Below are 23,273 nucleotides of genomic sequence, written 5' to 3' on the forward strand. Positions count from 1 at the left end.
CAAAGAAGCTTTTGTTTTTTTCGCTCCACCTTAACCAGCTTTTATTTCAGCATCTTTTGGGGTGGATGGGCAGGGTGCATCAGATTTCAAATGAAAATGCACGTAAAGACTGGTGTGTCGAAGTGGACTGGACATCTCTGTTCCTTCACTGGTCTCTTCACTGAGCGACTGCGGCGACATGAGACACTTTCTAGCAAATTCTTAACATTTGGAAAAGAAAAAAATTAAGTAAAACAAAATATCCACTTCAAACTATATTTTTTCTGGGTCACAACAAGACAGATAGTATTCACTAAAATTTCTCTTTGATATTTTTTCCTTAATATTATTACTTTAGAAAGTATGCAGTACCACGCCTAAAGGCCTACTGATCCTGCCCTCTATGCTACTAAATAGGGGGTGAGGGGGAAGTAAATGAAAGGGTTAATACATGGTTATGACTATAGGATAAAGGGAAAAAACCAAATAAAAGCTGCTTCAACTTCTTTTCTCACCCTTTTCTTTTTTTTTTTTTTTTTTGCTCAAAGGGGTTTCACTTCCTTCCAATGCTCAATAAAAAGCTTTTGCGTGCTTTCATTTAAGGCATCTAAGTGTCATTTGTGGGTCTACTAATTCGAATTTTCCAAGTTATTTATTCATTTAATAAATTCTAGGTTTGGCCCTGCGAGGTGCCGCCACCCGCAGCGTGGGTGAGGGGCTGAGTTGGGGGACTCACTGGAAGGCCTGGTGGAAACGAGGCAACGTGGTGGTACTAAGGCTGGAGCTGAACACTGGCGGGAGGGGATGCAGGGGTCCGAGACCTAGACCCCCGCTGGAGCTCTGCTGCTCCTGAGGTTGCGGTTGCAAAGAGGTAAGAGGCGCCGTGGCAACGGCGGCGGCAGCCGCGGCAACCACTGCAGCGTGGGGCTCGGCGGCGTGCAGAGATGAGGAGGAAGAGGAGGAGGAGGAAGAGGAGGAGGTCGCCGAGGAGGTGTAGCCCATCACCAGCCCCCCTGAGCTCATGGGGGTGCTGTAGGTGGGGAGGTTGAGGGGGAGGAACCCCAGCAAGTGAGAGAAGTCCATGTTAGCAGCACACAGAGACTCAGCGATCACTGCAGGGCTCTTGGACAGGAGGGGGTCCCCGCAAAGCTCGTCCGCCAGGCCCGATGGGGGTTCCAGTCCGTCCTTGGGGGGCGAGGCAGCAGCTTGAGGCTCCGAAGAGGGAACCGGGCCCGGCAGACCGCTCTGCAGATCCATGAGGAAGCTCTCCATCTCCACTTTCAAGGGCTTGTCCAGCAGGTATGAGGTAGATCCCAGCTGGTATTTGGGGGCAGGCTGGGGCTGGTGCTGCTGCTGGGGGGCCTGGTGGTGTGGGGGTAGCGGGGGGGAATGGTGGTGGTGGTGGTGGTGATGATGGTGGTGGTGGTGATGGGAGTGCGGGTGCAGAGATCCTGGGGACTCTATGTGGCAGCCCATGCCCATGGCTGCAGAGAGCGAGCCAGGCATGAGGGGGGGGTGAGGGTGACCCACCCCAGAATTGGACATGGCCTGCAGGTGGTGGGGGTTGTACATGCCCATCGGGAAGGGGGCCCCTCCGGGGAAGGGTTTGCCCATCATGGGGTCTTTGTTGGGACCCATACCGCACATCATGGGACTGAGCTCCTCTTTCACGGCACAGGGAGGAGATCCAGATGCCAGCAGACCCAGCATGTCGGGGGGCTCCGTCTTGATCTTCAGAAGCTCCTGTGAGTGGCTCTTCTTCACGTGGCGAGTCAGGTGGTCCTTCCTGCCGAAGCGCTGGGCACAGTACTGGCACAGGAAGTCTTTGCGGCCCGTGTGGACCACCATGTGCCTCCGCACGTCCTTGCGAGTGTAGAAGCGGCGGTCACAGTGGTCACACGGGTGTTTCTTCTCCTTGGTGCCACCGGATGACTTCCCCGAGTGGCTCTTGAGGTGCTCCAGGAGGATGGGTGTGCTCTCGTAGCTCTGCATGCACACCTTGCAGGTGAGGTCCCCTGCGGTGGCGGAGTGCATGGCCATGTGACGCTTGTATCCCAGCTTGGTATTGTAGTGCTTCCCGCACTCCTCGCACTTGAAGGCCTCCTTGTTGGGGTCATGGGTCTGCAGGTGGTTCTTCAGGTGGTCTTTGCGGTGGAACATCTTTTCACAGAACGAGCACTGGTGGGTCTTCTGTGGAGAGTGTGTGGCCATATGCCTGCAGACAATAACAGACCGCCTTAAAGAAGAGCCTGAATCGTTTCATTTAAAACTTAATTAAAATGTATTAAGATTATCTTTCTGCATAAGACACAAGGACATCCCACAGGTATCATAAACTCAAAAGCCAATGAAAGTCATTTTTTTCTCTATTTCTTATTGCAAATTTCTATTATCTCTCCTGTTTTTTGTATTAGTATCTAAATAAGACTACAGGCTATTTTAACTTGTTATGAGGTAATTTCTTCTTGATTATCAAGAATTTCCCTCAGGTTGGGTAATTTTAGTAGTTTGAGGGTGATTCTTGTTTTGAAGCCTTACCTCTAAGAGAGTGAGCAGTGTGTATTACTGGTTTCGGTGCATGTTACTGTGTTCTTGAGTGTCAATTACTCATAGTGTTTGCAATGCACAATATTGTGTACAACTTGTCTTTGTGTGTGCATTGTGCTTTGTAGCAACCAGAGTAAGTAACTGTGTGCAGCATGTTACTGTGTGTAATATTGTGATACGATGTGCTTTGTGTCAGGCCAAGCTAGGCGTTCGTGTATTCACTGTATTAGTGTGGTTTAGTGTTTACCTTATGAGATGTGTGTTAGTATGGATATTGTGTTAGTATATGCAGGGTGTGTGCAGTGGTATATGGTGTGCAGTACTTGGGTGTGTACAGTTAGTTTTTGTATTGTGTGTTAGTCTGTGTAATAGTCAATGTGTTGGTGTATTTAATGTGTAGTGCACACAGTGTGTGTGTGTGTGTGTGTGTGTGTGTGTGTGTGTGTGTGTGGAGTGTTAGTTTGTGCAATGAGTTGGTGTGTGATGCTCAGCACGTTACTTTGTAAACCAGCATATATACTGTGTAAGCATGTACAGAGTGCTAGTGTGTACAGCAGTGGTGGGCAAACTTTTTGGCTCAGGGGCAACATTGACTTTTAAAATACGACAGACGGCCGGGTCAGCACAAGATACAATACATATAAAATAAAAATAAAAAAAATGCAGTTGTTAACAGTACATATCTGACTCATCTGACATTGTCTAAACATTGCCTGACATTTGCTTTGAAAATAGACCAGCTTAGTTTTGAGGTGCTCGGACGTTTGCTTGCATTTCATGCGCAAACTGTTTTTTCCCTTGTAGCTTCACGTCCAGCTCATTCATGTGTGTCAGTATGTCCAAAATAAAGGCTAAATCACAAAGCCAATCTGTGTCATTCAGCTATGGAAAATTTGCAAGTATTCTAAAGTAGCTCCAAAAATGAAATAATCTCCTGTTTAAGCTCCCACATTCATTGATCCAATCATTCAATCGTTCACGTCAAGTATGAATTCTGTACCAATCTTTGACGAGTCAGATTAAAAAGACCTACGGGCCGGATGTGGCCCGCGCGTCGTAGTTTGCCAACCCCTGGTGTACAGTTTGCTAGCAATGATAAAGTATTTATCAGTCTGTGTAGTGTGAGCGTTAACACTGAATATAGTGTAGTGTTTGGTATGCAAGGTGTGTTTGCATGTGTAGTGTGTTATTGTGTGCAGTGTTTCATGATGTGCAGTGTTTGTTAGTGTCTGCAGCACGTATTAACATGTGTTGTGTGAGCATTAGCAGTGTGTGTTAGCACAGTGTATTGTGTATTAAGTTGTGCAAGGTGACGTTGTATTGTTAGGGTATGCAGCGTCTGTGAGCATGTACAGAGTGTGTTAGCTTGTGTAGTGTGTGTTAACATGTGCAATGTGTGAGTGCTGTGTGTTCTGGAATTTTCAGTGCATGTTTAAGTGTGCATTGTTTGAATGTGTACAGTACACATTGTACATGTTCCAAATTCCAGGACACAACACACATATGCGCATGTAGTGTCGTAGTGTGTGCAGTGTGTGAGAGTGTGCAGTATGTTAGCATGTGTAGTGTGTGTAAGGTTGATCAATGGATTAGGTTGTACTTGGTCTGAGTGTGAACAGCGTGCATTAGTGTGAGCAATGTGTTATCTTGTACAGTGTGTGAGTATGTGCAGTGTGTGTTCCCATGCACAATGTGTTAGCCTGTGCAGTGTGTGCTAGGGTGTGTAATGTGTTAGGATATGCAATGTGTCAGTGTGTGCACTGTCTTAGTGTGTGCAGAGTGTGATGGTGTGCAGTGTGTGTTAGTGTTTGGAGTGTGTTTTGGAGTGTGCTATGTGTTAGTGTGCGCAAGGTGTGTTAACGTGTGCAGTGAGTTAGGGTTTGCAACATGTTAGTATGCGCAGTATGTGTGAGCATGTACAGTGCGGGTTAGAGTGTGTGACGTGTACATGTTTGCAGGGTGTGTTAGCACGGTATTGTGCAATAGCCTGAGCCTTGTGTGTTGCATTGCCCTCATGTTAATGCGTATCTGAACATACATGAGTCAAGGTCGTTTATGATCCAAAACTTGTGAGTCACAGCAGTGTGTGCATGTGTGTGTGAGTGAGTCACAGTTGAGTTCCACAATAATGCAACTTCTCTGGTCTGGATCAGAATCAGAGCACCTGGAGCCCACTGACACACCAGGCACACAGGAGGAGGTTCTCCTGCCAGACTTCTATCACGCTCTTCCTCCCATCACATTCACACTTCCTCAGTCTCTTGTTCAAAAGGGAAACCCCTTGCCAAGCAACAGACCGGCTACTAACGGCATCCACTCTCACTTTTCATCTAAGGAAACGCCCTAAAGGAAGCCATTATCAGCCTCAACATGCATTTAATACAAAGAAAAGATTTTCACTTGATTAGATTTAAGCTGTTGATGCCTGTGTCTAGATCGCCATTGAGGGGGGCACACTACAACAGGTGTCTCAGACTCGTGGCCCGGGGGCCAATTGCGGTCCTGGTAATGATGTTTTGTGGCCCCCGAACTGAAATCAAAGCTTGGTGTTATTGCGACCCGTAAGTTTTTTTGCCACATGCACCTTCGTGAGTCATGGCCCTGAGTGTTTTAATTTTTTAACACTTGTGGGGTACCAGAGCTCAGGCTCGTGACAACGAGAATTACCATCGTTGGTCACTTGTAATGTGTTTCGGGACTGTCACCGATTGAAGAGGAAATATATCCTGTCACCCAGCCCCAGTCATGTCTTTTTCAAAACCTGCCATGAGGAGACGGTTTATTTTTTTGTTGAGCATGTGGATAGGCATGGATAAAGTTGCAGTGCACAAAGAGTTTAACATCAGATGTCATTACTCAACTGGACTTGCTGAGGAGTATGCAAAATATCAGGGAGATGAGCGAGAGGACTGGGTTGCAAGTCTCAAAACATGTCTACTGAGGCAACTAATTTTTTTAAGAAAGCAAGCAAAGAGAATGATGCAGCAGTTGAAGGCAGCTACGTGGTTAGTGAGTTGATTGCTAAGGCAGGAAAGCCATTCAAAAATGGCAATTTCATCAAACAGTGCATGTTTCAGGCTGCAAGTATAGTCTGTCTGGAAAAGAAGCGTCAGTTGAGCAAGTTTAGCAGTTTAGCCTTTCAGCCAGCACAATTGTAGAGCGCATTTCTGACATTTCCAGTAACATTTACGGTCAACTGCGCGAGAAAGCTAAACATTTCCATTCATCCATTCATCTGTCCCTGAGTGCACAGACGTAACTGTATTTTCTTTGAAATGCTTAAAACCCTTTTTTGTGCAATACTCGATGCGACCCGGCCTCAACCAGACTCTACCTCCAGTGGCGCCCAAGTAAGTTGAGTTTGATAACCCCGCACTACAAGAACGTCATATTTCCATACATCCATTCAATACTTGCAGAGGTAATGGGAAGTGAATATTATTATATTCAAAGCATTGTATGAAGTGTTGCCTGGGATGATAGTAAAGTAGCTGTGTAATAGAACAAATACAATCATTAAAACTCCCAAACATTAAGGATGATGATCATGGGGTATAATAACAAAACTTTTAAAAAATAAAGCAGAGGCTCCAGAGCAGGTTTAAACCCTGGAGTGTTTCCGCGAAGCATCTGTTACAGCTGAGCTCACCAGATAAAATAGAGGCAATTGCTGACTCATGGTGCTGCATATGTTTCAGCACCTTTCACTTACATCATTGCAAAAAAGTTGACAACCTTTTTTATTCATTTTCTAAGCACCATCTTGATTTGTTTTCAGTTATTAAAAAAGTAGTCAGGATGTGGTCCCATTATCATCACTGTGCTAGAAGAAGTGATATGGAAGTGACACACTATGTGTGTGTATGTGTGTGTGTGTGTGTGTGTGTGTGTGTGTGTGTGTGTGTGTGTGTGTGTGTGTGTGTGTGTGTTTGCGTGTGTGTGAATGTGAGCATGCGTTTGCACATATATTTTAATGGATGGAGCACCTGAAGAGCTTGTACTTGGAGCTGAAGGCCTTTGGACAGTGTGGCTGTGAGCAGTGGAAGGGCTTCTCTCCTGTGTGACTCAAGGCGTGGAGGCGGAGCTTGTCCGGCGAGGCAAACAGGGTGCCGCACGCCAAACACTCGTTCCCCCTGACTCTTCCGACCTCTTCTGCTCCCTCTGCTTCCCTCTCTCTCTCTCTCCCCCTCTCTCTCTCTCTCTCTGTCCGTGGCAGCGGGGCGGCGCTCCCGAACAGCTTGACGGCGGTGCGTCGTCCCTCTTCCTCCGGCGTCAGTGCGGTAATACGGTGTGAGGCATCAGCGGCAGCAGCTGCCATGGCAGCCCTAGAGTGCCGCTGCCATGAAAATCCACTGGGGGTTCCCTGGCCCTGCAGGCTCAATGCGGGAAGTGGCAAGGGCTTGTCTACAAAGATGGCGGTTCGCAGGAAGGTGGTAACATTGAGGTGAGTAAAAACCTGCGGAGACACGCAGGTTTGAATTTCTATATTTTAGCATTTCATTTCCTTGACCTTGAAAGGTACTTTTTACTGCGTGGAGGTTCTTGGCTCATTGTAAAAATACTGAGGCACAGAGTATTTCCTTAAGGTCACCCATGTGCTCAAGGCTGAGCACATGGATGACACAAGAGGGACCAAAATGGAGTCCAGTATTTCTGAAAATGCTGTTACCTTTTTCGTAAATGTGTTGCTTTAGTCCGTTCTCATGGCGCTCCTCATCACCCAGTGCCAACGGCAACGGTTGGCGGCGAGTGTGAAACACTGCTCTGCATCTTCACTGTCCTGCATGAAGAAACGAGACAGCACATTAGACTCACTTCATGATCTGCATGGGGGATATCTTGATGGGCTGGAGGCCTAGACAATGGCAGCAACAATGCCCTGCTTTTTAAGATATGCTTTTCAACGAAAGTTCTTGCATTATCGCAGTAAATTATTGAAGTCTCTTTCTCACAACATAATAACCAGTTGTGTTTGAAATTATTGTCTGGAATGGATAATTACTGACAAACTGTATCATTTTCACATTTGTCAATAGAAGCCTTGACAGCTTACCAGTACAGTATATTCAGCGACAACCGCCTACTTGATTACAAACCTTCCCTTCAAGCTTGTGTCTAAAAGAACATGTAAAGACTCTGATCATTCAAAGTCATTTGTTCTTTAAGAACAGGATCCTTGTCAATCACTAGGGGGAGCTGGATGACAAGTCTGACCGTCACCCTGACAGGAAATGACCAGGAAGTGCAATGCGAATCATAGGCAGGGGCCACACACACACACACACACACACACACACACACAAACACACACCTACGCATACACTTTTGCTATTTGTGTGTTAGTTAATGCCCCAGCCTCATCATGTCTCATGTCAGCAAGGTATGTATGTGAACACATGTATGTACTTGTTATGAAACTGGATGAGGTATCTGAAATCCCTTGGATACGCGTGAGCATACCCATGCAAATACATGTACAAACACACACACACACACACACACACACACACACACACACCAAAAACCCTGTCCTGTTTGTGTTTTTGTGTTTATGCCATCGGCTCAGACAAACAGCGTAAAAGCAGCTAAAACTTCTAAGTCAGAAAAGAACCAGCAGCTTTGAAAAGCCCTCTAACCAAACACAGTGAAAAACCCTATTTACTCATGTTGAGGAAAGACTGCTGACCCACCCCCTCGTCCCCCATCCATTTATGCATTCCCTTATTTACCCTCAGTGACCCCTGCGACCCCTGACAGTGAACACACCGACACAGTCCAAGGTTGAGTGGATGCAACACTGATTGCAATGTCCAGAGTACCGCAGTCACGTGAAACATGAGCACATACATGTACTTTAAATACATATAGGTATATATGTCAAAATGCACACAAGTACACGCAAACACACACAAACACATACATGAGTGTGCGCGTGCCTGCATTGACATGTTGAATCACGACCCGAAAAAGGCGTCCTTTTTGTGCAAGAGGTCAATGAGTTGAGACAATGAATATGCTGGAATCTGCTCTGAGTGTTTTTGCAGATGTTTACGGTATTTACATGTTTAAACACATGTGCGTGCACGCGCGCACACATATACATAGGTTGTAGTTGAAATATCTATATGTGATTGCGCGTCACTACTTTTGCACACTCGTGCCCGTGTGCATGTGTGTGTGATTGTTCTCATAATGTGTGTGTGTTTACAGTGGTGGTTAAGAGGAGCTGACAGCTGTAGCATTGTGCGATGGTCATCACCCAGCAGGGAGGGTGCAGGGGGGTGACACCCATCCCATTGGCCACCCTCAGGGAGCCTGGCTCTATTGTGCGGCCTACCCACATCGCACATTCCTGGCCCGAACCATGCCGTGTCGCCCTGCCGCTCTCCTGCGCACACAACAGCACACACAACACACGGGCTTCTGGTCACACCGAATGCAACATCATGTACAACCCCAGCCCCACCCCCACCTGCCCAACGCACACAGACCGGCGTGCTCACAAAGCTGTGCAAATGGGAATGCATGCATTTATAGCACAATGAAGAGAATCCGCACGGTCAAGTTACAGAAATACACCAGATAGATTTTAAATCCAAAGGATGTATGCGAACACACACACGCACACATAAACATACCAATCACCAATTGAGAAGTGTGAAACATTCAGCGGCACGTCCCTTTTATTTTTTAGAATAAAGTTTGTGCTGTGACAAACTTTTGATATTTTCTGCATTCGCTTGATATTTGCTTGATCACTGCAGCTGTGGCTTTCCACAACTTTTTAGGATGCACCAACTTGGTTGAAGCCACTGTCATTTTCTTAAGTAAGAAAATATTTAGAAATCAAATTCATAATTTGGGGAGGAAAAAAATTATATTAACTGGGTTCATATTGTGATGATGATGATGATGATTATTATTAAGAATAATAATGTTTCTATAAGCACCTCTCTTAAAAGGACACTTTTCAATAGAGAACAGTGGATAAAAACAACAGCATTAAATAATAACTTGAGGGAAAATTATACAATAATAAGATTTAAGTACCAACCAAATTTACAAAAAGAAATGTATCAGATTAAGGCTGTAAGTGTAAGTGCACATATACATATATACCGTATAGATAAATAATCTGCATTTCATATACTGTATATGCCGACAAAAACACACAGACATGTAATTTCTTTCTTGAAAAAGAAATGAATCAGCCAAAAGCAACTTGCAAGGAAACCAAACAAACTAAAGTAAATACCACCAGCTCAGTTTGACACGTGTCAGAACATGTTTGGACAATCACACAAAGTTTTAGGTGATGTGTGTGTGTGTGTGTGTGTGTGTGTGTGTGTGTGGGGGGGGGGGGGGGGGGGGGGCTTTGCAGCTAACTAAGCGTATTCACACTCACACATTTACGGACGTAGAAGGTTAAATTATCTTTCAATAGTCAAGTCTTGATATCCATCTATCTCCCTTTTAATGCCTACCCTAATTCTGTATTCTGAGTTTTTTTTAACATTATTCCAACTTGCTCTGAATTTGAATTTGCTTCATTGTGTGTTACAAGATGAAAAAACAGTGTGAAGCCAATTTGCAATCCATAAGAAAAGAATGCTCGGATCATTTGTAAGACCTTCAACAAAACTTGACAAAAACAAAAAATATTACTAGCAGCAAAAGTACTGAATGAAAAGGTGCTTTAAATCAATTCTAGTCAACGCAGAGTGCCGTATTACCCCTAAAAATGGTGATAACACTAATTCATCCCTAATTATCGCTTTGTTTCATCATTTTATGGCCTTCAAATAGGATGTAGATAGCTAACTGGATGAACCTCCACTGTGAGCTCTGATCCGTTCACCATGCACAAACCAGCGGCACAACATCTCCCCTGACTTCTCTGTGCTTCTTGTAGAGGGGAGCTGATTGGTTAGGTGAATTTCAGTGAGTCACATTCCTGATGCACTCCCAAAGGAACACAGACAGAAATGGGCCTTCGCATCCCAGGACACATTGATGAATACTGGGGTTCTTCTTGTTATTTGTGTATTGTATCATCTGTAGCATTTAAGATGTGTGAAGTTGCACCTGCTCAGGTTGTTGTCAGTTACATAGGAAGGGTAATCAGGTTCCTCTCATATTGGATAAATCCTTGTCTGGGTGTGTGGACTCAGGAAGGATGTTATAAAAACATATATATGTATATGTATATATAAAAAGCCTGATCCTGCTGGATTTTTCTTTCCTCCAGAAACTGTAATAAATGAGTAAGGACGTCTTCTGTTGGTGATCCAGTCAGTTGAACTCACTTCTGAGTGTATTGTTAGCGTTGCTCTTGGGAAGAAAATCAACACTTTCAAGTCATGCCAAGTTTTAGAGGACCATTGATTAATAGGTGACCAGACCAGGTTAAACCCTGCCACATCCACCGTCTGTGTGTGATACACGGTATGGGCGATGAAAGAATAGGTTTTTTTAAAGATATCATATCATGATTATTTGTTAAATTTTGCGCTGCTGGAGCTTTTTTCCCTGAATCTTCCAGTCAAAGTCAATTATTCTTTAACTCATCAAAGACACTGAAAGTTACTTATTTAAAAAAAGGAATAAAACCATCCTTATAGTGTTCAGTCACACTGCACAATATCTGGTGTGTGTTATCATTGCTTCCTGCGTTATAATTGTGACCAAACGTGAGGTTCAACCAAATACCCAATTACTCCCAATATCCACAACTGCTCTCTGAACTCCTTCCTCTTCTGCTCCTGTTTGGGGGATATTGAGATGTCAGACTCTTTGATTGTAAATTATTTCTGTCATCATCTTTGAAGCAAAACTGGCATTTAGGGAGTAAGACAGTTTGTCCATAATCCATTTTTCATGCAGAAGCTGACTGCTGCTCATTCAGGTGAAGATTCCAACGTCTGTTTCGGTTCATTTTCCCCGCAGTCCCACATGGATGCTGCACTCTCATGCTATGACAGAGCCCCATTCCTGGAACCACATCCCGCAAAACAAGCCCCACGTCTATTTTTAACAAAAGGCTGCGTGGAACAGGTTGAGCAGGGCAGCAAGAGGTCTAAGATGGATTTTGAAAAATAAAGCACATGACAGACAACGGACTATACTGTGCCCGGATCGCAGTGGAAAAGTGGCTGGGGCATCACATCAAGCTTTCAGTCTGGATGATGAAAAGCTCACCTTGAAAGTTGAAAACGACAAAGTAAGGGACTGAGCCATCTCAACTTTTTCTGTTGATGCGGCACAACAAAGTGGGACACATATATCCTCCTCTCAATGTGCTTGCACTTTCATCAATCATGTGCAGGTTTAATAAAACTTTGTATTTGCCAGTTAAGTGACTTCTTACAGCCTCTCCCCTTCACACATCTGCATGGTCCTCATTACATATCAATCAGCTAGTGAAAGTGGGCCCGAGGTTCCCGCCACATGTTCTCCCTCCACATGGGCCGCGTCCTCGCTCTGTTTGCACAGTAAATCCATCTCCATCAGGCTGCAGCCACGATCGAGTGTGATGTTCACAACCAGCTCCAGATGCACGCCAGCAAAGCGGAGAGATGGCAAATAGGAGGGCGGGGGGATGGGGAGGGGGGTCATGGAATTAGTCAGGCCTCAATATAGTGGAAAAATGGCTAAATATGCAAATCAGAAATCTGAGAGGATACAGCCACATCCGTATCGTATTAAGATGACAAGCTTCCATTTGTTTACTCGCCTGACAATAAATAACACCCCCAGTGACCCCGATGACCTTAATGACCCTGCTGACCCGAACTCCGACCACATTACATAAAGGATCGAGATCCACACAACCATCAATCCAGACTCACATTAAAACAAATAAAAACACATATCTTCATCATGATATATGAGGGGACAACAGCCACAAATATGTTTGTTACGGCATTATACACAGTATGTAAATAGTGTTTCTGGGCACAAGCTGCAGTCAAACATCAGGAAGTTGAATCAAACTACGCTCCAAAATGGCCTCCGCCACAAACAGCCCACCGTACGATCACATGGAGCCTCCACTTGCCTCCCTAATCAGAGACGCCGAGCAGGATTGAACCGCCACTTTCCAACCGCCGGGTGTCTTTGGTTTCTGTCCTGGATGAAAGAGCTTCCACATTCCTTTTCCTGCAGGGTCAGAGGTCAGCCTCTGCACTGCCTGCCCGCCCGCCACGGCTCCCGCATGCTGAGTGACTGCTGTTAACCCCTTCAGTGCCTGCAGCAGCAACATGTGGGGGTGGGAGATAGGGGGGGGGGGGCAAGCGAGCGCTTTGTTGTGCCGACTGCCATGTGCTCAGGCGGGCCGAGTCGGGCCAGGCTGAAGCATGCCGGATGGGGCTATAGAGAGCCGATCTTTGAGGCAACTTGACTCAACTGCACACATCGTAAATATAGAAAGTGAGTTCACCGTCCGGAGCCTCGGTGACAACAGCCGCTCTTGTGAGGAAGAGGTGGGGGGGTGCACTGTGTGGAGGGGGAGGGGGGGTTGAACATGCTACACAAACATACCAGCTGAAATGGAAAATAAGAGAAGCAACCACAGAGGCGGTTTAAACACGAGTGGCGATCATAATTAGACTTATATATGTGCTGTTATTTATCCACACAGTGCAACTTTGGTGCAGCTCTAGCAGTGAACCCAGATGACCATTGCAACCAAGGTTGAGGGTCACAGATATTTTTTCGTAGAAGAATCACTGTTCCACACTTTTAACCACAACTTTTCAAACCCATTTCAGAATGTAGGGCAAGTCCAACCAGAACTATGAATGGTCTAAAAAAGGGTGGATTCATTGTTAGTTCAAGTTTATATGAATCTGCATTTTTATTTATGCCTGCTTCTTCCTGCCATGTTAGCCCACAATCAGACCTTTGGCACATTCCATTGCCCCTCCTTAAAACATCTCAGACAATCAATTTATCATCTCTGCTTCCGCAGGCCTTCATATCCTGATCTGGAGATTCCTGATTCAATTTGTTCCATTGTCTAATGCTGAGCTTGTGAATTAAGAGACCCATATTTTATGTCCAAGTGACTTTTACATGTGGATTGGGGCGGCGTGCTGCAGGATGTAGAGCAATCGTCTTTGGAATTGAACATTTCTGCTTCGATTCCCGGCTCCTCAGCAAGACACTGAACACCGAACTGCTGCCCTGGTGGACGGCAGCCTCCTGCTCATGGTTCATGCATGATGGGTTAAATGCAGAGAACAAATTTTGCCACGGGGATTGATAAAGGACAAATTATTATTGTTATTATATGTGAATACCAAAATGTATATAAGGAGGTTTGGCAACAGAGCCTGAAAATAAACACAGCTAAATGGACCTTTGAAATAAAAGCAGTTGTTTCTTTCTGAAGCATCGGATGGAGTCTCATCCTCGACAGTTCCTTCAGCAGCAACATGGTCAGCCATCTCAACCTCTGTCACATGGAAGGAAAACATGGGAGTTGGAGTTTGTGAGAAAACATGTCTGAAACTCAGCAACAGCCATCTCAGGTCAGAGAGGCCAGTTTTGTTAAACAGCCAATCGGAAGGTGCCAATAGATGGTGTCACGCCACTCATTGTTTCCTGTGAAACACTTACACTTACATTTTGACCAAACAGAAAATAATAAATGTGGTTTGTCTCTTCTAAAGTTCATGCTAAAGTTCTTATTTCATTCATCACTGGAGCTGAAGTTTGTTTATATTGCCGTTAGCCTCTGCTAAGGTTAAAATTGTATTCACTGCATCTCAGATTCAATATTACCCAGCAAGGAAGCTTTAACTTTCAAATGAACCAATCAAACTAAGACGTGTCCCTGTGCTGATTGGATTTGAGAATCAGACTGACTTGATGGTGGAAATGGTGGACAGTTGAACGGAGGAGGAGCATGTTGACCATTTTCCTAAGAAGTGAGACGTCAGTATTTGACTCATCATCTTCTTTAACCACTCTTGAATAACCCTAACTCTATTTTTAATTTTGGTTGTTGTTTTTTTTTGTCTCCTGTTAGTGATGATTAGGTAAAATCAAGAAAACTACAGAATCCTCCCAAAAACTAAATAAAAAGAGAAAAAAAAAATCGCATGAAAGGGAATTAAATCATGCTGTCAGATCTCAGTTTCTCTCAAAGCAGAAGTAAAATAAAATAAAGGTAAGGATTCACGAGTACTTATAAACAGCAGAGTTGTCCAATACATCCAATTATAGAGTGAATATACGAAAATATCAGCAAATGTATCCACACAAACACACACACACACATACACATACATACACACTGTTCAAGTGAAGTGAATTTGTAAGTTTGATTTATATTTACACCTCATGTGACAACATGAGACTTTATAACTTTCAGCTTGACCCATAGCACAGTTTGGCGTGATATCCACATCCAAAATACATACACTGTGAGTGAGGAAGATGCTACGCTCAGGGTTGAACCCCCAACCATGTTTTTCTGGCCTGCGTTGTAAATTGACACCTTACTGCTCCACCAGCTCCTCTTCCTCCTATCTGAGCTCTTGGTCAGAGTTTCAGCAACCTTGATAAATATTTATCAGGGTCAATTCCCAAACAGTCCGCTTCCTTCCAGGCACTTTTAGTTAGAAGTATATGAGAAACCTTAGCACAGCGACATGCATCCCTTTGCCATCCAGTGTTTGGACGTCATGACTGCATCTCGACAAACACACACTGCAGGACCGCAATTGGGTTTTTAAAGGTGGACTGGGCACCACTGGCCAGGGTCCGCCATTGCAATTTGGGATCTGCATTGCTATGATGTGATGATAAGCTACGTCATATGTAGCAGTGTCAGATGCATGTGCGACGTGAACGTATGCCCTGACCTATGGAATGCATCTGAAACGGAGGGTTGAACAGCCTTTGAGCATACACAGAAGAATAAACCAAGCCTTTCTGGGATTTTGTGAGATGAAGGGGTTAGAAGTTAGACCTCGAGGGAGGGGGGGGGGACTTCAGTAGATGGGAAAACCTGCTAATGTGGAGTGAGGGCTGCAGAAGGTAAACAAGAGAGGGCTAAAGGATAAAGGCATGGTGGAAAAAAGGAGGGAAAACGGGAGTCACTTGTAAGGGGGCAGTCAGGGGTCCCTGCACCAGCAAGTGACTCCAGAGCATGGGTTTCTGTGTGTGTGTGTGTGTGTGTGTGTGTGTGTGTGTGTGTGTGTGTGTGTGTGTGTATGTGTGGGTGGGTGGGAGTGAAGGTCACACATTGCTAACCACATTGACACAGATGGGGGGGGGGGGGGGGTGCATGTCACAGCCACCGTCAGCTCCTTCAACAGAGCATTTCTAAGGTAACTATACGACACTACATCCTAAAACACATGCAAAACCATGCATCTTACATTAACATTTAATTTTTTTCAACTTAAATATAATGCCTTCAAAATGATTCAAGTTTTTCTTTCTTTTTTTTAAAAAACTAAGAGTTTGTTTTTCAGGCTTTAATTGGTTATCTTTGGGTAATTTTTTACTGATCTCAGATGTTAATAATTGTATTACTAGACCAATTAATGCTCTATTGTTGAACATAAAAATATTAATTTAATTAAATCCCAAAGGCTGAAATTAGTTTCATCCATCCACTTTAAAGACAGGTCAACTAATGACACACGATAGTATCATTGTATATTTTCTACGGAATAAACAGTATAGAAACTGTAAAAACAATGTGATGGCAATTCAACAAAAGAGCCCATAGTAAGGCGGACAAAAAGAAAGGAAAGAAAAAGGGTTTAAAATTTCTTATTAAATATCCACGGGATTTAAAATCCAAACATTTCCATACATCAAATGTATGACCAGAATGCCCCAAAGACACCATCACTCAGAAATTCAGCGACATAACATCCCTTCCTGACATTGGAGGATGTAGACTAGATCAAAATGCACATCTGACAAGGTCTTCATCTGATTCCATGTCACACAGTTTTGTGCATTGAAGAAATAAACTCACTTGTTATTATTTTATGATTTGTGGGATTGCATGTTTTTCTGGGGAAAAGAATTGTCTAGTCAGGGTATAGATAGCACAGAGTGAGATCTCAGCACCCCCCCCCCCCACACACACACATAAACACACTCACACACTTGCCAAGGTTTCACTTCCTCTGCAGCCAATGTGGCAAGAGGAAGGACACCCCCCCCCCCCCCCCCGCGCGCGCTCAACCCCCTCCACATGCACACACATACATACACCACAGCACAGCGAGACCGTGCCAAACCCTCAGCCTCACCAGGCCTGAATGAGGACAGAAACCAGCAGAGCTACTCGGCGTCCAGGCTAAACATAGAGCCCACCCCCCTGCGGTCAGCTAAGGGTGGGGGTCTAACCGTCACCAAGAACCCCTCCATCGCCTGAAATCACCCCCCCACACCGTTAACCAAAACAACTTAACTGACACTGCTGTTTCATCGCCTGAACCTGAACAAGCAGGAACTATCAATCTTTCTATCTATGTATCTGACTGTGTATCGTGCTTTAAACTTGCAAAGTGTTGAAATTCTAATCTAAGTTGAGACCACATATGTGCATATAGAACAACAATAAATAAATATATATACACACAAACAATTGTACTGTACATATAGATGTAAATATTGAGACATTCAATCTACTGGGAGTACAGAACAACTTCCGAAACCTGACAGAAACTGCCATCACACACCAGAAGGTTAGGCTGAAGGTTAGGATAAAAAAAAAAGAACATCGCTGGAGAGACAGTTTTGTTGCACACTCATTATTTGTTGAGCATTCATTATTTTCTTTAGTGATATTCCTTTTATAAATGCTTCAGATGCCCACTGGGCACCCTGTGCTCCTCTTAGTCATTGGAGCATGCTTCAAGCCAGCTGCAGCATGTACACACATGCACGCGCAGGCAGACACACACACACACACACACACACACACACACACACATACACACACACGCATACAAAGTCAGTAACGTCCTCTTTGATGCAGTTCTCAGACACAAACAGTTGCTTATATGTGGGCGTGTGCGCGTGCGTGTGTGTGTGTCTGTGCATGTGTGTGTGCGTGTGTGTGTGTGCGTGTGTGTCTGTATGTGTGTTTGTTTGTGTTCATATGTGTGGACATACTGTATTTATCTGTATCTGTATGTATACTATTCTGTATTCTTTGACCAGCTCAGCATTCAAGCACATGCGCGTGCGCACACACACACACACACACACACACACACACACACACACACACACACACACACACACACACACACACACACACCGCACACTCACATCCCGGTATATATGAGTACATATGCTTTAAATTAATTAACGCACTTAAATATTACATGAAATGAAATATTCCGATCAGCCTGAATACACATACAAACGCAAACAAACATCTATGGGGAGGTGATGAATGACTGGAATTAAATTTAATGCAATGACTACACAAATCATTGTTAGAACATAAATTTCGGACTCATGATCATTAAATAACCTTTCAATAGTTATAACTGATCAGTGGGTCAGCTGATTAAAAGACTCTTGGTTTACACACAGCAATAACAAAGTTATTCCTTGGTTTACAGCTGAACATTAACACAACACTTGAGGGCAATAAAAAAAAAGTCAAAACATCAGTGTCAGATGCAGTGCTACCTTGGCGGTGCTTTATCAAACTGTTGACACACTGACAGTATGACTGGCTGCAAGTGTGTGTGTGTGTGTGTGAGTGTGTGTGTGTGTGTGTGTGTGTGTGTGTGTGTGTGTAAAAAGTCAGTGAGTGTGTTTGTGTGTATGTGTGTGTGTGTGTGGGGGTGATTCTGGGGAAAGCCCTGGCAGGGAGTCCTGGCCATGACACGGAGCTCCACAGCAGCCGGAGATGTGGGCGCTTTGCCAACGGGCGTCACGCCAGGCGCCCCCACCCCCTCCGTCATGTGTAAAGAGCAACTACAAACATGCTACAAGCACTGACCTCCCCGCCCTCCCACACAAACACACACACACACACACACACACACACAAAAACACATGACTTTAAAAGATCAATCCAAGCTTCTAACCTACCAAATTTGTGGAATGTAGTATTAAATGCATTACGATCACATAAGTCATGAAATATTTATTAACACTATTCTACTGCATGATTATAGCACATACTATCATAAAGATTGGATGATAAAGGAAACACCTTAGTTTGGGTTTAACAGTATCATGGTGAGAGGAAAAACTATTAAACTGAAGTGATGGCTGTGATTGTCATGGTAACAAGTGCAGTGCAATGTAATTTATATAGCAGACCTGTATACACTATATTGTGAATTTGTGCTGGTTTTCCGATGTGGCTTGTGGTTTAAGGGTTTTGGAAAAGAACCTTTAATTTTATGTCATCGGTTCCTGTTCCACAAAGAAGGGGAAGGAAAGGTGTGAGAACAATACTTTCCTCACCCTCAGCACATTTGTCTTGCTCAAGGGCACTTCAACTGCAAAGAGGTTTGTACTTCCATAAAACTCTACACACTGTGTCTTTGTGGATGTTTGTGTGTGTGTGTGTGTGTTTGTATATATGTATGTATAAAGTGTTGGAGGGCTTTTTGATATTAGAAACTATCAGGAACAGTAGTAATTTGTAATTTTGCTGGACCAATTTGGGCGTATGCATGCCACAAATACATGAAAACACATGTCCTTCAAAATATAAGCACATAATTTGAGTTTTTTTTACACTAAAAAGTACATTAGGAGCATCCAAATTGTAAATTGAAAGTTTAATTTCTCACTTCTGCCTTCTAACCTGTTACTGTTACAGGTTTTGGGCACATTAACGTAACACAATTGACCACAAATCACAACCGCAGTCTTATCAATAACTGAACAAGTCACAAACATGAAACACCATAAAATCACCACATGATTGGGACTATAACTTCAGCATGAGTTGGCAAGTGTTTTATGACCATCATCTACAGTTGCAGTCTGAAAACTTCAAGCTGAATCAACTTCTTTTGATGAGGGAACATTAACACGAAAATTCTCAGCACTTAAATATTAATAAGTTATCGAAAAATATTTTTTACAGTGTAGACACACAATGAATGCCAACAAAAGAAGCATTAAATCTGCGGCCCCAACAGGTGCTTTGTGTTGTGACTCCAGCATGACAAAGACACACCGCCCTGCATGTGCAGCAGTTAACTGTGTGGATGTGGTTTCGCAGTAACCAATTCAAACCACTAATTACATCAACTGACGGGAGCCAGTCAGTTAATCCATTATTGGTTCACATACGTTTGATTTTCCCAGTCTTATGCTGGACTCTAATGTTTATTAATGGAGAGTGACGATAAAATAAAATAAATGTATAGACTATGAAGAGAGAGGGCCTGCGAAACACTGAAGCGTCAGTCCATCAGTGGCTGGTTTTGTTTGGCGGTCGCCGCTGGCGGCATGTTTCACATGGGGTCAGCAACAAACAATCTCTAAGTTTGGCAACGTCAGCTCCGCTAAAAACAACAGACATTGTTCAAGCGCTTTGTTTACTCAAATCTACAGGTTCCAATAGGCCGCAGCCTATTTCTCCTTTCCTTGCCGCTCGCATCCTACAGCTAATTTCCCCTGTTTGAGGTCTTGCTTAGAGACCCCCCTTTTCCATTTTCCATGTCTATTTTTTAAAGGATGTTTGGGGTAATGGTTGGGGGAGGAGAGAAGTGTGTGTGTGTGCGCGCGCATGTGTGTGTGTATGGGGGTAAAGGTAGAGACTTGTAAAAATAACATTCTTGCATAAACAGGGCCTTGAAAATGGGCAGCGGGCAGCTCGCATTCCAAGCATTTTTGTGGAACTCGATCACGTTCGGTGTATCGGCTGCAACGGCTTCAGGCGGATGACAGTCGTGTGACGTGAAGCAGGAGGGAGGAAGAGTTGGACGCCGCCAACACGGCATGCGAGTGGAGAGAACTCCCGGTCAAGAGGAAGGGAGAGAATAAAAGTGACAGATTCTCACTTTATCACAAAAGAAAGTATATTTAGCCTGTTTATGGTGTTGAATCAGCAGCTGGAACTTCTCTCTTCTGACGCTGTAACTGATCAGTCTGAGCGAAAGAGGAGAAAGAGAAGCTGCAATATGTGAGCAATATTTTGTCAGGGATTGTTAATTGAACTATTAATGTGCTGCGGCAAATCCTGCTGCACAAGCCCTGTGTGTATAAAAAAATCATTCTTGAATCATACGAAATTGCATTGATATTGGCAGGATATTTCCACAAGATTAGTGAGAAACAAGCCAAAATGCCAGCGCAAATGTACCAAACATCAGAAGAATTTAGCTGAAAAGCGCCATTGATCGTGTCCTCATCAACCTGGAAAGCTGCTGACTTCAGTTATTACTGAGGACTATTACCTATTATTATGATGTAACAAGGGAGATTCCTTCTTAAAAAAACTACCTAAATGACAAAGAGACAGAGAGGATGCATGAAATCAAGGGAAAGGAAAGACATGCTGAGACAAATAAATAAAGGAAGGAGAAAATAAAAATAAAAATAAAAATGAAGGAGAAAGAAAAAGGATTGTATAACGTCTGTATCTCTGAGAGTACAAAGAAAATAGACAACGACCGGGAGGAAGGGACAGAAAATAGGGAAACGGCGAGAGAGACAAAGAAACAGAAAGAAAAAAGAAAGAAAAGGAAAAAGAATGGACGTAGCAAAAAGACAGTGATTCATTAACACATTTCTTCCAGCCCCTAGAGATAAAAACACAGTCATTTGAATGACCGACATGCCAGAGGGGGGTCTTCTCCTCCCCACCTCTCCAACACTTCGGTGTGTGCATGTGTGTGTGTGTGTGTGTGTGAGTGTATGTGTACACGCATGCTTGCGTGTTCTCAGGGAGGGTTTCGGTTTCAGATGGAGGGTAAAATAGTTAACAGATTGTCCAGCATCCAGCTCCTACACACAGCCATGCTCTGAGGTTTTGCGCTTGAAACCCACCCACTCAACTACCATACAGTCCAATCAAAGTAAGCGTGCTGGGGGTTCCAAGGCGCGAAAACGCCAAAATGCCTGATTCACCTTCAGAGCCATTGGACAATAAAGTATGCGCAGATGTGTGACACGCCTGCAGCTCATAAACTCACCCACCTGTTTAAAGATACCTTGGATGAGATGCTGCAGATGAAAAAAGTCTGGACATAAAGTGCATAATGTTACGACTTGGTGGTAAATCAAAAGATTGTCTCAGTGCGGAACACAAAACTGAGGCTCGAAACACAACAGCCGTTAAGAATGAATACCGAGGCGGAGGGCCTGGCTTTGAGCACCGAAAAAGCACAAACTTTGTCGGTCTTGTTTTTATTTTTAGAGCAGTTTCAGCGGGAAGTGGTGAGCCTCCATCAGATGGCCAGCTGTGGCGCCACCTGAGGTTGTGGATTTGCTGAAGACAACAGTCACCTGTGACACATTGTAGGCCAGTCAAATGGTTCTCAATACAGGCCCACAATGTATTTCATTTTTTCTTTTAATCACGTTTTAGCAGAAGCAGATGTTAGTGGCAGATTTAAATTATCTTTCATACATACTGCATACTACCTTTACCCCCTACACACACACACATACGCACACACACTCACTACTTCCAAAAATACTTGTATTAGTCAAATTTTTACATTCATAAATAGAGGAAGAGCAGCTGCTCATCACACAATTTGTTTGTGGCATTGTGGACCATGACCTCAGCAGCAATCATGACATAATTTGGTGGAATCCTCAATGAGTATAATCACAATAACTATAAACCAGACCAACGAGTAGTACTTCATTACTACCTGTATAGCAGGTTGATTAACTCCTCTTATTAACTTCTCTAATGCATGCCATCACTATAGTATACATCCAAACTTTCATGGCTATGAACATTTATGTGCCATCTAGGTGTGTGTGTGTGTGTGTGTGTGTGTGTGTGTGTGTGTGTGTGTGTGTGCGTGTGTGTGTGTGTGTGTGTGTGTGTGTGTGTGTGTGTGTAAGGCAGCAGTTGTGAGAACAAAGGGATACAAAGTAAGTTCTCGCACATCTTATGGAAATGTTTTTCATCCTATTGTTTGGTGACTTTTCATTAGATTGTGCTGACAATTTGCAGTAAATTTCTCAATCAAGTTATGGTTATTCATTAATAGTTTTAAAGAATTGGAAAAGTGTGTCTATTTCTAGGTTGTAAATGGCATTTTCTTTTCTTTTTATCTAAAATGATGTATGAGAACTTTTCAATATAAAAAACGCGGTCATCTCAGTTTTCCCAATATTAGGTAAATCCATACATTGTTCACCGATAATGAGACATTTTATCACTTCCTGGTCATGTGTGTCCGCGGGTGCACTGACTCAACTTGCAAACAAACATGTTGCAGAGCAACACTCGCTTTTGGAACACAACCATCTGACCAAACCGGGGAGCGAAGAGCAAGAGGCTGTGCGATGCCATTGGCCAAGCCGCGCAGGGGCGGGAGAGCTGGGGGGGTGGGGGTGGGGGTGGGGGCTCACGTGACCAAGTCCAGCAGCGAGTGTTATAATAGGCCCCCTCTCGGAGCAGGGAGGCAGAGGCTGGACATGAACCAAAGTCCCTCCACCACACACAGGCTGGCCATTGTTGGCTATTCACTGCACTCAAACTCGGGCCACTTTATCATTCAATTAGGACAGCTTTCACAGCGCACACCACAGAATAGAGGCCTTCAATC

The 23,273-nt window shown here is 44.0% G+C and overlaps 1 protein-coding gene across 1 annotated transcript in view; it reads right to left on the reverse strand.

Moving 5' to 3' along the window:
* Positions 1 to 496: 496 nt before the first annotated feature.
* Positions 497 to 23,273, reverse strand: part of plagl2 (pleiomorphic adenoma gene-like 2) — a 36,752-nt gene continuing 13,975 nt past the window's right edge. The window contains exons 2-4 of the mRNA XM_086159000.1: positions 7,196 to 7,306; positions 6,513 to 6,982; positions 497 to 2,194 (exon numbers count right to left, since the gene is read on the reverse strand). Coding sequence (XP_086015126.1) covers positions 712 to 2,194; positions 6,513 to 6,844 — 1,815 coding nt within the window. The 5' untranslated portion in view covers positions 6,845 to 6,982; positions 7,196 to 7,306 and the 3' untranslated portion in view covers positions 497 to 711. The remainder of the gene's footprint in view (positions 2,195 to 6,512; positions 6,983 to 7,195; positions 7,307 to 23,273) is intronic.

The sequence above is a fragment of the Fistularia commersonii genome, chromosome 14 (genome assembly GCF_037954325.1).
Source record: "Fistularia commersonii isolate RoL2024-O1a breed Wild chromosome 14, RoL_Fcom_v1.0, whole genome shotgun sequence".
Classification (NCBI taxonomy): domain Eukaryota; kingdom Metazoa; phylum Chordata; class Actinopteri; order Syngnathiformes; family Fistulariidae; genus Fistularia; species Fistularia commersonii.